The sequence below is a fragment of the Charadrius vociferus genome, unplaced genomic scaffold (assembly GCF_000708025.1).
Source record: "Charadrius vociferus isolate BGI_N301 unplaced genomic scaffold, ASM70802v2 scaffold266, whole genome shotgun sequence".
NCBI lineage: Eukaryota > Metazoa > Chordata > Aves > Charadriiformes > Charadriidae > Charadrius > Charadrius vociferus.
The window spans coordinates 1603297-1621089 of NW_009649114.1; the positions used below are offsets into that span (position 1 = coordinate 1603297).

At 43.8% G+C, this 17793-nt stretch overlaps 2 protein-coding genes across 2 annotated transcripts; both read left to right on the forward strand.

Moving 5' to 3' along the window:
- The first annotated feature begins 193 nt into the window (after positions 1 to 193).
- RBBP5 (retinoblastoma binding protein 5) lies at positions 194 to 9669 on the forward strand. Its single transcript, XM_009888225.1, has 12 exons — positions 194 to 336; positions 1649 to 1789; positions 2268 to 2430; positions 2895 to 3004; positions 3181 to 3300; positions 3588 to 3741; positions 3849 to 3920; positions 4502 to 4619; positions 5418 to 5487; positions 5602 to 5831; positions 6126 to 6320; positions 9644 to 9669. The coding sequence occupies exons 1-12, from the start codon at positions 194 to 196 to the stop codon at positions 9667 to 9669; spliced, it is 1542 nt and encodes a 513-aa protein (XP_009886527.1).
- A 3467-nt stretch (positions 9670 to 13136) lies between these two features.
- Positions 13137 to 13928, forward strand: TMEM81 (transmembrane protein 81). Its single transcript, XM_009888288.1, has one exon. The coding sequence runs from the start codon at positions 13137 to 13139 to the stop codon at positions 13926 to 13928; it is 792 nt and encodes a 263-aa protein (XP_009886590.1).
- Positions 13929 to 17793: the final 3865 nt, after the last annotated feature.

The window sequence follows — 17793 nt, forward strand, 5'->3', positions numbered from 1 at the left end:
AACCTCACGTCTTTGCCTTCCGTTGCAGAGTCCTTCGGCCAGAACTACCCTGAGGTAAACGTCCTCCCCCGCCCCGCGGGGCTGCCCCTGTCCCGCCCGCTGCTGCCAGCGGCCGGGCGGGGCGGGCTGGCCGGCCCCCCCCCCGGCTGCCCTCTCCCCGCAGGGGGCCGATGGGACGCTGGACTGCATCAGCATGGCCCTGACCTGCACCTTCAACCGCTGGGGCACGCTGCTGGCCGTGGGCTGCAACGACGGGCGCATCGTCATCTGGGACTTCCTCACCAGGGGCATCGCCAAAATCATCAGCGCCCACATCCACCCCGTCTGCTCGTTATGGTGAGAAAAGGCTCGGTTTTTCTCGGAAGAACTGATCTCGGTGATAGGTCGTAATTGAACTCGTAGCTTGGTGCCCTGGGTATGAAAGGCTGTTTGCATTTTTGTTAGGATTTGTGCATGCCTGTGTTTGCGGAGCTCTGGTGGCCTGACAGATCTTAACACCTGGGCGTGTGGATGACTGAAGTGCCCGAGGTGGGATAGCCACTTACGTTTTAGGGAGGTTTCCTTTAAGAGAGTGGAAATCATTGAATCGTAGAATAGTTTAGGTTGGAAGGGATCTTAAAGACCATCCAGTGCCACCCCCTGCCCTGGGCAGGGACACCTCCCCCCAGCCCAGGTTGCTCCAAGCCCCGTCCAACCTGGCCTTGAACGCCTCCAGGGATGGGGCAGCCACAGCTTCTCGAGGCAACCTGCACCAGTGTCCCACTGCCTTCACGGGAAAGAATTTCTTCCTAATATCTCATCTCATTCTCCCTTCTTTCAGTGTAAAACGGTTCCCCCTTGTTCTGTGGTTCCCCTCCCTGATCCAGAGTCCCTCCCCAGCTCTCCTGGAGCCCCTTTAGGCACTGGAAGGGGCTCTAAGGTCTCCCCAAAGCCTTCTATTTTCCAGGCTGAACCCCCCCAACTCTCCCAGCTTGTCCTCCCAGCAGAGGTTCTCCAGCCCTCAGAGCATCTTCATGGCCTCCTCTGGTCCTGCTCCAAAAGATCCATGTCTTTCTGCTGTTGGGACCCCCCGAGCTGGAGGCAGCACTGCAGGGGGGGGGTCTCCCCAGACCGGAGCAGAGGGGCAGAATCCCCTCCCTCACCCTGCTGGGGATGCAGCCAGCCCGGGATGCAGGTGGCTTTCTGGGCTGCCAGCACACATTGCCGGCTCACATTGAGCTTTTCATCAACCAACACCCCTAAGTCTTTCTTCTCAGGGCTGCTCTCCATCCTTTCTCTGCCCAGCCTGGATTTGTGCTTGACCCAGGTGAAGCACCTTGCACTTGGCCGTGTTGAACTTCATGAGGTGGACATGGTCCCACCTTTCAAGCCTGTGTAGGTCCCTCTGGTTGGCATCCCTTCCCTCCAGCGTGTCGACTGTGCCACACAGCTCAGTGTCGTGGCAAGGCAAACTTGCTGAGGGTGCATTCAGTCCCTTCCTGTCTTTATCAAATGTGTTATGCGTATTAAGTTTTTGGATGTTAGATTATTTTTCAGGCTAACAGATTTATATCTGAGTCTGATAATTTGGTCTGATAGTTTTAAACTGTGGTTCTATGTTTTGTGTCTAAGGAGTAACTTTTACTCGAATTGCCTCTCGTTACTGTAGCTGGAGTCGAGATGGTCACAAACTGGTGAGTGCTTCGACTGATAACATTGTGTCACAATGGGATGTGCTGTCTGGGGACTGCGACCAGAGATTTCGGTTTCCTTCGCCTATCTTGAAAGTTCAGTACCACCCTCGAGACCAGTAAGTCATGTGAAAAAAAGGGTCAAATGTTCTCATTTTGGTAGATTTAAGGGTTAATAAACTTTTTTTATTTCAGTTTGCAAAGTGATTTTTTGCCAAATCTAGTCGATGCTGTCAGTGTATCTTCTTTTTGTGATTAGAACACTAACTGGATTTGTTGTGGCTTTTTTTATTAAGAAAATGTAAAAAGGAAGAGAGTAAACAAGAGAATAATTCTTAAAAGAGTGCATAGAAATGTCCTGTTGAGTTTACAATTTACTGCATAAATTTGGAGAAGCTTCCAGAAAAAGAAAGGAAACGAAAGTAGACTTAGCTTAATGTCAGGTTGCAATTAAAGTGACAAAGGTGAAATAAAATAATAAAAATACAGAGGTATTTTGTATTTCTTGCTGTAGGTTGAGATTTTTTTCTTTCTTCTAAATGTGGAAACTTCTTTTCCAGAGAAGAAACTACTAACTTTTCTTTTTCTGCTTTGCAGAAACAGAGTTTTGGTTTGTCCCATGAAGTCGGCACCAGTGATGCTAACGCTGTCAGATTCCAAACATGTTGTCCTGCCTGTGGATGATGATTCCGATCTCAACGTTGTGGCCTCCTTTGACAGGCGAGGGGAATACATTTATACGGGCAATGCCAAGGGGAAGGTGAGACTTCAGCAGGCGGCACTGGATGCAAGAGCTTAGATTACTTCCTGTTCTTATTAAGATGCTTAACGTTTCTGGGTTGTATTCCTTGTTTTTATACACAAGTAAGGCTTCCTGAATGTCTCTTGAATAATTGATAACGCACTGATACGATCTTCTGAATAAAGCATCACACTTTATCTTTGAAGCTCTGTAGACGATAATACTTTGTCTGAGTTAGGTCTTTGTGTTGCTGTTGTCTTTGACCATGTTCTTGGATCCTTTTCCAGTGTAAACAAACCAATGTTTATGTCGCAGAACTGTTGCAGAAACTGTAGTAGAAACTACAGTCGCAGAATCCCAACTATTCCTGTGTAGATTGCTGAGGCTTCTGTTGTCAGGGTTAGTAGCTGATGTGAAAGGTACTGAAAGGGGAATGAGTTACAGTAAAGACAATGATTGTCTTCTGTCTCCTTAATCTTCAGATCTTGGTCTTAAAAACAGACACTCAGGATCTTGTTGCTTCCTTCAGAGTGACAACTGGAACCAGCAACACCACAGCTATTAAATCAATTGAATTTGCTCGGAAAGGAAGGTGAGTTACTTCATCTGTCAAGTTGTATCTTTAAAGTTTAATTGAAACTGTAGCGTAGATTGACAGAGAATACAGGGTCTTAAAACCCCCATAATTATTTCATGGAACACAGTCTGATTTTTCTTATTTTCTTAGTCTTTTAATGCAATGCATGTTCTGTGCCTTCCGTCCTACAGCTGCTTTTTAATAAACACAGCTGACCGGATAATCAGGGTGTATGATGGCCGTGAAATTCTAACTTGTGGACGAGATGGGGAGCCTGAACCGATGCAGAAGCTGCAGGATTTAGTGAACAGGTAAGAGGCAGCAGAACGGCTGGTCAGCCTGACTTGGAAAGGTGAGGTTTGTGTGCCCGGCACTAATGGGAGTCCTGGGTGAAGGGTAGCTCAGTATCTTACTCAGTGTAATAGACAGATGTTTTCATTTGAAACCTGTCTGTCTCAATTTGATTTGAAGTTTAAACATTATTGGTGGATGGGAGGGTGTAAGATCTCAGTCTGAAGAACAAGCCCACTCCGCGGTTCTTTGTCCTCTATGTGCTGTTGTTTAACTGTTTAACTTGTGATGTTGTCTTTGCGTGCAGGACACCGTGGAAGAAGTGCTGTTTCTCTGGTGACGGTGAATATATAGTGGCAGGTTCAGCACGACAGCATGCCCTGTACATTTGGGAGAAGAGTATTGGAAACCTAGTGAAAATCCTCCACGGGACCAGGGGAGAGCTGCTCTTGGATGTAGCAGTAAGAAAGCTGTCTGCTATTTTTGTGTTTCTTGTTATTTTGAAAACTAAGCTTGCTGAATTCCATTTACCAATTAAGCTCCTCTTTTGTCTTCCAAATAAATCTAGTGGCATCCTGTCCGACCGATCATAGCTTCTATTTCGAGTGGTGTTGTGTCAATATGGGCTCAGAATCAAGTGGTAAGTGTTGTAGATCCTTTCCTTAAGAGGATTTCCTAGTGCTCTCCATCCTAGTAGACTGAATGGTTGCATGTTGAAATCCTTTATTAAATCCCATTTCAACAAGCTCATTAGGTTCACCTGCCTAACTTGACATATGTTTGCCATCTTGTTGAATGTGAGGAGGGTACTCATATTTCAGTTGCTGAACTAGTTAAGTTTTGCATTAAATATCATCACAGGGACGCTCTGTGTGGAAAAGGTGTCCTGAATGTGTTGTCTAAGTGCAGGAAATCTGGGTGAGCGAGACAAAACTAAGTGGCTAAACATGAACGTACAGCTTTGGTAATTATTGCCAAAGAGGGTAATTATTGCATACATCACAATACTTAAGGAATATTATGATGTCATATTTTCAGCAGAAACTAACTTGTGCGGTTTACAATTTGCCACGTGACTGGACCTGAATAAGGTTTGATTTTTGTAATCTTGCGTGTGGCTTGGGGGATTTTAGTGCAGAATGAGACTGTGATTGCATGAATCCTCACTACGGCTGCTGTTCCTTTGCATAAGGTAAAAACCATTTTGAATTTGTGGTGTAGGAAAACTGGAGTGCCTTTGCGCCTGACTTCAAAGAGCTGGATGAAAATGTTGAGTATGAAGAGAGAGAGTCAGAGTTTGACATTGAAGATGAAGATAAGAGTGAACCAGAACAGACAGGTACTGCATAAACTGTGTTTCTCCGTAGCAAATAGTTTGCAGTCTGACTACATGACTGTAGTACAAAATAAAACTAGTGGGTGTTAAATGACAAAACAAGAGTGGGTAAATGAAGTTGTATGAACTAACACAATTAATGTGATTCCTGCCAATTGACGTGCAACTTTTTTTCTTTTTTTAGAAATGCCTCTCCTCTCCAATATACGTTTAAGCAGAAAGCAGTAGCAAATAGACATATATCGTCATAGGGGCTTGCTCTGAGCAGCAGCAGTGCTGAATTGGAATCAGTAGCAGTGCAACCTGACCACATGGTGGTGCCAAAAAATTGTGTACTGTGAAAGGCTGCGGTTAAACTGGGGAAAGAGATGAGGGTTATTCCCAGCACACTACAGAGCTCTCCTCATTACCAGGCTTTGCAGCACATCTCATATTTAGATTAATTGTTGTGTAGCAGTTTTGAATATTCAAGTGTAACATTGGCTTATGGGAATTAAGCATTAAAATAAATTTCATCAGATTTAGAACTAGTTTAGTGAAAACAACAAAACGTCTAGAAGATTTTAAATCTTTTATCTAGCTTTCTTAGTGGTGTTTTATAACAATAGGTCTGTATTAGAACATAGAAAAATAAAACAAAAACCTGATGGATTTAAGAGGAAATACTTTAGGTTTGTTTTCTGCTCTAATTCTCAGTTCTGCATGCTTAGACATTTCAGCACAGTCAGTCTCGTTCTTTCTAAGTAATCTGGTCATTTCATCCTTATTGTCTGTAATTCATCTTTTTTTCCTGGTTCTCAGGTGCTGATGCTGCAGAAGATGAAGAAGTGGATGTAACCAGTGTGGATCCCATTGCTGCCTTCTGTAGCAGGTGAAAGAATATTTTGTTTAAAGTATGAATACAAAATGTATCACTAATATTCCCTATATCATATGTTGGAATAACGCCTAGTTTTAAATGAAAGCAAACTTTTTTGCTTCACAGCGATGAAGAACTGGAGGACTCCAAGGCTCTGCTTTACTTACCCATTGCTCCTGAAGTGGAAGATCCAGAAGAAAACCCTTATGGACCTCCACCAGATGCGGTTCAGAGTTCTTTAACTGATGAGGGAATAGGTTCTGAGAAGAAGAGGCAGTCCTCCTCTGATGGACCTCAGGCACCAAAGAAGAAGCCCAAAACCACCAACATTGAACTACAAGGAGTACCTAATGACGGTGCGTAGAAGCTGCCATTGTTTTATTGCCTGTTCTGCATCTGAGATGGTCTGAAGACCTGAAGTTCAGAAGGTCACTCCTTAATTTTCTCCTTCCTGTGAAGTCACTTCTTACAAAAGTTATTAATAGCCACCAACTCTGCAAGTGTGGTGGCATTTTGCGAGCTAGGAATGAGTAAAGGCATCCTGAAACTGTAATTCTTAATGGTGTTTGTGTCTGACATCGAGGGCTGTACATCCTGATGTAAGCATCTTAAGGGATAATTCACTTTGGTAACACATTGTCTCTCCACAGAAGTCCATCCGCTGCTGGGTGTGAAGGGAGATGGTAAATCCAAGAAGAAGCAAGCAGGCAGGCCTAAAGGATCAAAAGGTAAAGACAAAGATTCTCCATTTAAACCGAAACTCTACAAAGGGGACAGAGGTGCTTTACCTCTGGAAGGAGCAGCGAAGGGTAAAGTGCAGGCGGAGCTGGGACAGCCTTTGACAGGTAAGGAACCCAGCGTGAGCGTCGTTGCCTTGCTTGGTGGCCTTGCTTTGTACAGACCCTGACTTAATATAGTCATAGCATTTTATCTTCCCAAATGGCACTTGCTCACTAAATGTTTAGCTGCTGTCAAGGATAGGCAAAATTTTACATTTTTTAAAGTGGAAGCGCTTTCAATATTTGCAATAAATCTGATATCCATGCCTGTGTTATAGCATAGAAAGAGAATGTAGGGTTTTTAATAGAGATTGAGCACTGCTTCAAAAGCAAACACTCTTTTGGTAACTTTAATCTTTTCAATAACTTCTATCAACTCTTACGTAAAAAGCAATAATGTTTGGGTCGATTTTGAGGGGGGGAAATGTGAACAGTGAAGGCTTCTGAAGCTGAAATTGACATTTTGTGCCATCGATACTAGGCGAAGTGTTGAAGAACAGAAAAGTTCTGTAAGCAGAACTAGGAAGTGGAGCATCGATAATGGTCCGTATGATAAACGAACCCTGAGATAAAATTCAGGAGCTGAATTTTCTATTCCTAACTATATAGCAGCCTTAGTTAAATTCCAGAAAGTACAGCTGCTGTAAATGAGGATGTGTTTTGGTGGACTTTCCTTTTTTTTTTTTTTTTTTGGTCATATTTTGTTAGTTGTGTACCAAAAGACAGGACTATTGCAGATGCCTTTGTTGGGGCCCAGACTTAGTCTCAGAGAAACTGTTTCCCATCTGTCTCATTTGCTACTTCAGCTTTTTATTTGGGAGAAGTTCATTCAAGCACAGTAAAGGAAGCACATGTTTGGATTAAGTGATGTGGGCTCAATTTTTTTAGATTGTAATGAAGAACTCAGTGTTGATATATGAACAATTGCAAAGACACAATGGAATTGGTATATCAAATTTTGCATTTCCTTGAACTCAGCAGCTGCTGCTGTGGATTTTAGACTGTACAGAAGTGAGTTTATTTCCTCCCCCCTTCCTTCCCTCACTGCTGGTCCTACGCTACCCACCTTGCTCATTGTCCTTCCTGCTCAGCTCCTGTTAATGTTGCTTGTACTAGTACTGATAATTGCTGTTTGCGGAAAAAGGGAATGGGATAAAAGAAACTTAGTCTATACATGGAAAAATGTGGTGGATGTTCTCTGGGCTTCCATTTAATCCTTTCACACTGCACCTTGCAAAATCCAGGAATTAAAGAGATAGCCAAGAATATCCTTAGACCTTGTTTGTAGGCTGGGAGGTACTGATTAGCTCCTGGTGTCAGATTTACTGGACAGGGTGATTCTCTTTTGACTTCTCAAGTCATTAGGGGGCATCCAGTATGTTTTAAAGTATGACAGTAAGGAATTATCTGGGTGGTGTGGATCCTCAGGTGTCTTTGCTGGCATCTGTTTTACATCCTGACTGCTCTGTTGTATCACGCTGGAGGGACAAGAGGGGTTTGAAGACCAAATGAGTATAACCATTAGTTTTGTCAGCAGGCCTGTTGATTGCTTTCTGTTATTACACCCTATGCAAATGGATATAAATGAGAAAGGATCGTGCACTGGAAACTTAACAATGTGGCTTCTAAAATGAATGTCAGTCATCATTTACTTCAAATAACCAATGCTGGATGTTTTGACTTTCCCATGTTTAAGTGGCTGTATAAGCAGTCTGTTTTCAGAGAAGTGGTTTTCATAGCAAGTATTTTTGTTCAGCTTTTTCAGGGTATGTTTATGTAACTTTGTTATCAACTTCTTTTACTAATTTGCTAGATCGACATTTGTAGACAGATCCCTGTATTTTCCTCTGGCAGCTTGTGATCACTTGCATTAGTCTGTTCTGAGAGCTGGAAAAGTAATACTCCCATTTCCTCTAACACTTTTCAAATGAAGCAACATTTTAGACTCCTTTTTTGCTTTTATACATATCCTTGCAAAGCCATATTTGGGAGAATTTTTGTGTGTTTTTTCTTGTAATGCTCCCATGCAGTTGTTATAATATAGTCTGACAGGCTATAAAAGATAACAGTGGAATTTTACTGCTGTTGAGCTTCGTATGTGCATACTGGTGCCAATACAGTTAGCTTTGGGTTTTGGATACTGTAAAATGGCATTTTTCTTTTCTTAGGAACAACTGTATTTAGACCTAAGTTCCCTACTTACTTTACCCACCTGTTGGAGGTGGTTGATCTTTCTAAGGTTTGCTTTTAGGTTTTTTTGCCTGTAAGCACTTTAAGGTGTTTTTCTGTGGTGGTGGTCTTTAGCTTGATTGAGCTATAGGCAAATAATATTGCTATGATGGACTTCTGTCTCTCATTAGGACCTGTTACTGTGCTTCCTTCTGCAGTACTGTTGGCTTAAGAGGATCTAATAGATCCATGCAGTAGATCTCAGTGGTTAGTGTTGGAAGTGTCTGTGTGAGTCACGTTACGAGAAGAACAGATTGTCCACTGGAAGAAGCTGTCCCTTGGGGCTTTCCAAACTCACAGCAGTCTTTTAATCTATGAAGTACATGTCTGTCTTCCTTTGTTCTCTTCAAGGCTTGCGCTTACGATTCCTGTTTTGGGCAGCCAGTTTTTTTTCTTGGGGTTGCCGGTGTTCCACTACATACAAATACACACTTCCCTGGGATCCTAGAGCCAGACTGCCTTTTCTCTCTCATGCATGAAGCTGTTAATTCTACTAGCTCCTTGTACTGTTGCTTTCTGAAGTAACTAATCAGTCGCTAAAACAGTCACACACCAGACATTTTTCCGCTGGAAAATGTTTGTGGTATGCCCTAATACAGTGTCTTTCCGCAAGCTGCGGGGCTGGGCCTTGGAGCCTGCTGCAAGCACATCCGTGTCACTGTGCTGTGCAGTCTGGCAGTAAATATCTTATTTAAAATCGGGGTTCAGTTCAGAATAAACAAACTGAGAAGCTTGATCCATTTTATAGTTTTAACATAAAATCTTACGGCAGTGTGGTTTAACCCAAACTTGGGTGGAACTTGATGTTTCCAGTTGTGGTTTTGCTCTGACATTTTGGGATTATGAATCAAAAAATTTTACACCAGGTAAGTTTGCTTGTAACTTTGTGGAGTAAAAGCTCAGAGTTCCTCAGCCACCTTGTCCATGCCTGTGCACGTGATCTCAAATACAAATGCAGAAATACTGGAGATCTTAATTTGTCATAGATAGTATCTTGTTGATTATATCTCATTCTGAAAAGAATGGCTGTATCTAGAAAGTCTTGTTCTCTTTCTTTTTTTTTCTGGAAATGCTACCATATTTGGTGGTCTCTTGGTTTCTGGTAACATCTGTTTGAGTCTGGTTACTTATTTTTCACCTGTCTTTGATCTCTTCAGCAGGTGGGGCAATCTCAGAATTGTTGTGAAGACACTCTTCTTTATCTTCCTGTATTCTTTCCTATATTGGCACCATAATGTGGAAATAGATGAAATGCTCAGTCAGAGTGGACTGACTAATACAGCAGACTGATTGTTCATGGATTCAGGGAGTGACTTTTGTAAGAAATGAATATGGAAGAGGAAACGGCCTTCATTCCTCCTTAACTGCCTCTTCATCGAACAGTGTAAGATGCTGACTCTCAGGTCATGCGATTTGCAAAGAGACTAACTGGACTGCCTTTGTGTTGACATACATAACTATTTCTAAAGTGAGCTGGTACCCAGCATCTGCTACTCCAGAGCTTATCAGCCGTTGTCTTTTAAATATATTTTTTTTTGTTCCTGGATTGAAGAATACCCAAAGTGTGTATTTTTATTCCTGATGCGGTATGACTGTGTATCTTGCAAACTTCCTTTTCTTTGCTGTTAATTCTCATTTCGGTGAGTTGTAAGTCCTTCTAGGCCAGCTGCATTGCCTTAGCTGTTCCGTTAGCTCAGTGTGATGTCTTCTGTGCTGACATGCTTAGTGAAACACTGCTGCTGATTGTGTGCCGGGTTTGATTTCATCTCAAGTGGATAGAGATTTAATGTGAAGAATCAAGACGCCTCTGAAGTCTGCAAAGAATGAATCTTCATATTGTGAATATTTTAGACATGAAGGATGACTCTGCTTATGGGAGAAGGAACAAGTGAAAATAGCACTAGATAAAATACTCAGTTTATATGCTTTCTTCTAGCCTGCAATATAGAAAGCTGTGTTGGCAGTTTCTTTCTGTCCTCACCAGTGTTTTTATTCTGTCTCTTTCCTGTGAGGTGCCCTACCAGAAACAATTGGTTTCCTCCTTAGCTGGTAGGTACTGGCAGTTAGAGGAAAAAAAAAGAACCGATATTTCTTCAAACTGAAACAGTAGCTTTCCAGGGTTTTTTCCCCACTTCTGGATCAAGAATGGAAGAAAGATGAATGCTGACAGCTCATTCCCAGCCAGGCTTTAACCTTTTATTCCTTAAAGACGGTTGTAATAATTTCCTTGTGGGAAGGGGAAGAGACACTGTCTCTGTCCAGTGCCTACATCCTGACACCTCTCTGTACTAGACCAACCGCCTGTTAAAAGAAAGTTTTCATTCCTAATGCCGCTTGTTTTATAGACTTTTATAGTTCCTATGCAATTACTTTCAGTTTTTCCCCAGATGTAGTTATTGGATTATCACCACGTATTTAAATTTTCAAAGTATCCTGCAGACATTAAAAACCAAGAAGAGGAGTCTTAAAGAGATTTATTAATTTGCAGTTGGAAGTATGCAGTAGTTGCGTGAGATATAAGCATGGGAAGAGAGGACATATTTTAAATCAGAAGGTTTTTTAAAACTGTTTTTTTCATTTCTGGCTTTGGTACAGTGGTCTGCTTCATTTAATGAAATTCATTCCCATGCGTACAGTATTAGTTCTCTTTGTTCTCTCTGCTTGTAGGATGACTCGCATCTTTCCTGGAACACTGCTGTGTGAAATCCAGCCGTATGTGGTGTGGCTGACCCCACAAGCTTTAAAAGATGCACAGGCAGCGGTTCTCTAGATTATTTTAAAGCGTATGATTTGCCACAGACTCCAGCCTTCGTTTCTGTTAAAACTTCTCTGTACAGTGTATATGTCCTTGGTTTATTTTCTTCCATCTCTTATTTTATTTTTTGGTATCTGTAGTTTTGTACAATATTTGTCAGATACTGGCTTGATGGTAGTATTTAGCAGTGATGTTAGTTTTTGTGTTTGTAAATAAAGAGGTATGTTTTTATTTCCTAAAGTCAATGGGTAAGTCTTGGCTTTTCCATACAACCGTGATTGTTTGTATTGTGACAATGTTTAGGAATCCTACAATATAGCTCGGGTGCAAACACAAACATACTGTGCCTTCACCACAGCTGGTGTGGTGGTGTTTGGGTTTTTTCAGTGTGGTCTTTGGTTGATGATCTCTTTTCAAGAGAGAGGAGTAAGTCTGTAGTCTAATAAAAGCCTGGTATACCCAAGTGCAGCTTTGGCACTCAGAGACGTGTGAAAGCGGAGCTGAACACAAAGCGTGCTGGGTGTAGAGTGTACCTCCAGGGAAACTGAATGTGGAAAATACAAATACTAGATCTTCAGAAGCCTTAACTTTAATAAATCAAGGAGCGCTAGGAAGAGAAATACGGATAATTATTAGCAGAACTGTTGAAGAACATGGTAATCCAAATCCTTTCTGCAATCCATAATTCAGTTGCTGGTAGGGAGATGCTGATTATTGAACTGCCTTGACCATAGTTCAATTACTCTGTCAAAAATAAGTAACTGATTTTTTTCACGAAGAACTTTTTTAGTAGTACGTTATTCTTTTGGAACACCTGAGCACTAAGTGAATTACACTGGGATGTCTCCTCTTCAAGCATTTTGCTGCAGTGGCAGCATACGAGTGGTTTCTGTTTTACAGCTGCATCAGTTGAACGTGGAGGTTTTGGCTCAGATCTCTCTGGAATTGGTGGCTCTATGTGACACAGAGCACAGGGCTCAGGCTCGCCGCTCTTCTGAGTGATGCCGCGAGGCCAGTGCTGTTGAATGCCTTCTGAGTTTGACGGTGGGTGTCAAGAGCCCAAATACGATGCTTTTAGGCTGAGTCCTCATCGTTTTGGCTTCTGACTTAGGGGAGTTCGTTGTTCTCCCTCGGAAGGTTTGGGGCCACATTCTGACCCGGGCAGCCAGATTGTGACATCGCCACCACTCCCCCAGAAACGTGGGCTCACGGAGATGGGAGTGACTGCACTGAGCCCTGCGGAGAGATGGATGTCATCAGTGATAAAATACCGTTCAGCTTCCCTTTGATGTCAGTGCCCTCCAGGCTGTCTAGAGGTTGAAATCATGTTTTTGTGATCTTGTTAATTTGGGGAGTACTTTAGATTTTAGTGTACATGTATGTAAGACAGAACTGTACGAGTGCTGCATAAGGAATTATGATTTCCTTATGTTCAACAGCACTATTTTAAGGATTCCAGTAATGATTGCTTATATTGCTTTATAGTTTGGTGGGAAAATTAAACTGGAACAGTGCTACTTTACAGTGGAAATTCATCCAGAACAGTATGTAAAATCTTACAGAGAAGGGAGGACTTAATCTTTTTTAAATTGTCAAATATATCCAAATTGGTGGCATATCGTGGATTAAAACATTCTGCTGCCCTGTTACAAGAACTGGAATTCACGATTCACATTCTGACCGATCTAGTAATGTGTTGTATCTTTTCTAGCAGTGCTGTACTTCAAGCCTGTCTTGTTGGAGGATTTTTCCTAATGGAAGTATTAGGTCTTGAAGATGATGCTGGTGGGATTTCAGAGATACTTAGTTTGAAGACTTGCAAAGAATGATTTTGTGGTTTTTTGACTACTGAATTTGCATGGCTTTAGAAAGCAGTATGTCTGATGGAAACCCCTGATATGAAGACCTTGGGGAACAGCCCCATCCTTGGGATATTATCTTGTGCTTTCTATCTGCCATTGGTAGTTTCCTTTGACAAAGTCACCATCCCAGCAGAGCTGAAGTCAGCTGTAGTGAAAATTGCAGTCAACACCACATCCTGCAGCGTCACCTGTGGGCCGGGCTTCAAGCTGGAGGAGATGTGTGAGATCACTCCTGCCGGAGAGAGGAGGAATTGTACCTTGCGCAGGTCCGACTGCCTGACCAGCTGGGTTTGTGGCTTACTCCACTTCACTGTCCATGTGGGAAAACCCTTCCAGTTCAGCTGCCTGACCTCCGACGCAGTCGGCTTTGGTAGCCAAGCCTACGGCTATACGTGGAGGCTGGCCCAAGGCCTGATCACCACAAATGATGTACTGTTCAAACCTTTCAATAACCCAGATTCTGTCATCAAGTTTTCCCCTACCAGGGAGTCTGATGCAGGGACTTACCGATGTGATGTGCAGATGTTGAAGACATTCAAAGTCATCAAGAGGGTCTACTTTGGGGTCAGAGTGATCCAAAATGACTTAGTGGATCTGAACTTTCAAAAATCCTTGACCTGGGAACAGAAGTTAGCAGCAAACAAGGAGGAAGGAAACACCGAAAATAGCACCCATCAAGAAGTGCAAAAGCAGCAGCGTTTTTGGCAAGGAGAATTGTTTTATGAATGCTTGATAGGAATTGTAAGCGGAGTGATAGCGGGTGTCTTGGTGAGCATGGCTCTTTACTTCTTGCAGAAGATTTTGGGAAGGAGAGCTGCAAAGAAATGAACTGAGGTTTAATGCAATTGGTTGTCTCTGTCTCTCTATTAGTATTGACACAGTATTTCATGGCAATGTTTGTAACTTTTTTTTTTTCTGGCTAACACAATTTATTACCAAGTATTCTACTAAGCTTTGGAGTCTGCTAAATTAGTACAGGACTGTAGCACCAGAGCTTGAGTCTCAATGGAGTAGTGCAGACAGTAGCTCCAGATGGGGCAGGGCAGTTTGCCTTCACACTGTGTGAAAGGATGGTCTGGAATGGTCCAGACAGGAATTAGAGGACACTGAGCCAGAGAAACTGCCCGCTGCTTGCTGCTAACTACCTTGCCACGCTCTTCTAGCTGGCCTTTATTTTACCACTAGGTGTCTGGATTTATTTTTTTTTTTTATTTAGCTAATGACTTATGATCCTGATATTTCCTTGAATTTTTTCTGCTTTGGCCCAGAACTCAGTGGTGATGTGAGCTCTCACAGATCACTGTTTGGTAGATGGTGTTTCTCCAGCAGGAGGTTTCAAAGAAGTAAGGACGCTCTCGAGGTGGGCTTACAAAGCAGGTTTCCTGGCTGTGTGGTGTCCTTTCCATCAGATCCAAGGGTCTGGTCTCAGCAGGTGCGGGGCAGTGTGGGGATGAGGGGTGGACCACCACTGCCTGCTTCCTCTAGAGAGATTTATCTCCCTCTGCTAGAGCCCAGAAAACTGGAAGTATCTTCAAGCGATAGCTTGGAGCTTGCCCTGTTTCCTTTGTAGTGTAGAGCAGCGAAGCAGGGAGCATTGGTTCGCACAAGCAAATCTTCCGTTTGAGCCGTGCTGCTTAGGAACATATAACTGGGTGTTTTTAATCATGACTCAGAGCTGAGCTTATTCCTCAAATCTTTAAAGGGGGAGGAAGGGAAGAGTTCAGTGGGCTTGTGGATCTTTCATTTTTCCTGGTGATTAATAAGTATAAAACATGCAGCAACTCAGTAGGGAGTATTGTTTCCCCCTTTGTAGCAGAATCCACAGAGGGACCTATTAAGTGCCTTCTCTTTCTACTTTCTGTCTCTTATTTTACAGTAAACAACTATATTTACTGTTTCCTTTTTTTTTTTCCTGTGAACTAAAGTACAGGAATGCATAGCACACCCAATTCTGGGGAAAATAGTGATACGTCTCTAATATTAAAGATTGAAGCATACTCTTATATTTTCTTTTTACCAGAACAGCAACAAAAAAGCTTTAATATAGAAAGAGATGGATATAGATGTAAATACCTTGTTTACAGAGAATCCTATATAAAAAAATCAGACTGAACTGTAATGATCCAAATCTTCATGTACAGTGAAGTCAGTAATAAGTGTATCAGTACGACGATCCGTGAACCCTGGGGTTGTCTAGCTGTATTTGAGTGGAGAAGCAAGCCTGTCATCAGCCTTGGATTCCCAGTTTGTATTTCTACTGATTTCCCTGTTTCTGTGGGGAGACTTTGATGGGCACAATAACCAGCAGAAGTTTGGAGGTGTTGGAGGGAACTGTTCTGCAATGACAGAAGATGCCTTTGGGAAGGTGCACCGCCCTTTCCTGATGCCTGGGGTGTCCCTCTGGGAAGGGACAGGAGGGTTGCTACACAGCTGTGGCAGACAGCAAGGGACTGTATGTCCTCCTTCCATCTGGTGACCTGGTCCCGTGGGTCAGAAGCTCCTTGGTGGTGATCCAGTTGTCCAAGACTTTCTTGCTTCTGTTCTTCATCACTTTCCTCTGACTCAGCTCCACAATACTCAGGTTTCTCCTGTGCTCAGTGCTGGCTCTGTCTTTGCTTGGCTCTTCCCTCTGTCTCTGCAATGCTTTTCTCTGTTTCTGTTCCTTGGCTAGGAGCGCGTGCTGCCTTCTCTGAGCCTTATTGCAGTATTTCCCAGTCTTTAGCTCGCTGAGGGCATCCTCATCTGTGGTCAGTCTGCTTTGTTCTTCTGCAATTCTCAAGGCCCTGTCCTTTAGCAGCCACTTCTTGTGTTGCTTCTTCAAGGACCACTTGCTCCTTTCGCATGCCAGCCTCCATCTGTTCCCGTTATCCCTTGCTCTGCCCTCTGGGCTTCCATGGCATCGCCTTGCTTTTACTGACACTCTAGCCGGGTCGCTTAGACACTCTGCAGCAGTCTTTTCCTGCAGGAAGCTCCTGTAGCTCCTGTAGTGACGTGCCTGGGGAGGAATGGTAAGCTGTTTTGAGCTGGCTGCGATGCGTGGTGGTGGGCACACGTCTATGGCATATGCGTAAGGTTTGTTCTCATGGGCTTTATTTCTGTCTCCACTTACTGCTCTCTGCAGGCAGAGTCCACCCCTGTGCTGCAGCCCTTTCGCTCTTGGAGTGCTATTTTCACCAACCTGAAGGCACTTGGGGAGCCACTGGTCCTGTTTGTATTGCTTGTAGCCCTCCTCCTGGGCTCCTTACCCGTGAGGCATTTCTTGTTTCCTGGGAATTGGTTGGTACTGGCTGCATCTGCTTTCCAGGAGTTCTTGAAATCTGTGCTCCTCTCTGCTTACGCTGCAGAAACTGGAATCGCTTAACTCATCATGGGTGGGGGAGTCGTCCGTGGGTAGTCCTCTCCGTGCAGGTGTAGCGGTGCAGAGATCTGCACTGGGACCTTCCTGGCCACGGGCTCTGCTCCTGCGTCCGGCCCTGAATCCTCACCCGGCTGAGTGCTGGTGTCGCTAAAGCCCAGGCCACTCTCCCCCCTGGGATGGAGAAATGGCTGCTTTTCTTCTGCACCTTTACTGCCTTTGCTTTCTGCCTAAAAACAAACACCCACAAGCTGTTAGATATCTTTGGGGCTATCCTCCCTGGCTGAGCGTGAGTCATCTCTCTAAGCATCCTCCAACCATATGCAACTGCAGGATTTCTCTCTTGCCTTAAGCTCTCCCTGCTGCTGCTGTAAACAGCCTGAGACGGGGCATTACCAAGCTTCCCGAGACGCTGGAGAGAGCTGCAGGGATGGAGTAACAGCTGCTGAAACTCCTCTCATCGTGATGAATGAGGGCTAATGCCTGAAAGAGAGATATAGTGAGAGCTGGGAACATTACATCTGGTTTAGAAAACCTGATGATGTAAGGCTGAGGTGACTGAAAAAGATTTTTGGAAGGTACGGAGGCAAAATGGGATGGGATGCCTTATAGTTCAACTCTTCCTGTGGCACGGCGTGCAGCAAGTGGGTAATTAAGTTCATTATGGCTGTTGCAGTCCTGTGGCAGCAAACGATCAAAGAAAGCCCTGTGGAGAAACCAAACAGAAAGAGGGGTCCCTCCCCAGCCCAGCGAGAGGGGCTGGCTCTGGGCTTTGGCATGCTGAGGGTCGTACTTTTGTTGTTGTCTGAGTGGCCAAACCAAAGACCTGGTGCTAGGCAGGAGCTACATCAGCCTGCTGTATGGTTGGTGGATGCAGTTGATTAGAAAGCAACTTTGAGAGATGTTGGCTGACCTTGTGCTTTGCATGCTACGCTGTTGTGGCTTTCTAGGAACATTTCTTTACCTTGAACAACATCTTGTATGTACCCATCTGGGCAGAGATTTAAACCTGATTTGCTGCAGTTCTCTTCCTTGCGGCGTTGCTCCTTCCCTGCTCTGAAGTCCGTCTGGATTGCAGCATCAGATGTTCGGGGAGGCTCATGGCAGACCTCTGTCTGTGCACTTCCAGTGTACTCTGTTCCCCCGTGCTCTGGAGTGTTTCTAGGACCTCCTGTAAGCTGGCTCTGGAGATAGCTTTTCCATTGACCTGGTTAGAAGGGGAGTGGATTGCAAAATAGCCCGTTCACACACCCTAATCTCATGTTTCCTTAATGCACTATTCCTTCGCTTTGCCAGAGAGCTCCCCTGCCCCCAAAGCCAGTAGCTTTCTAGTAGCTG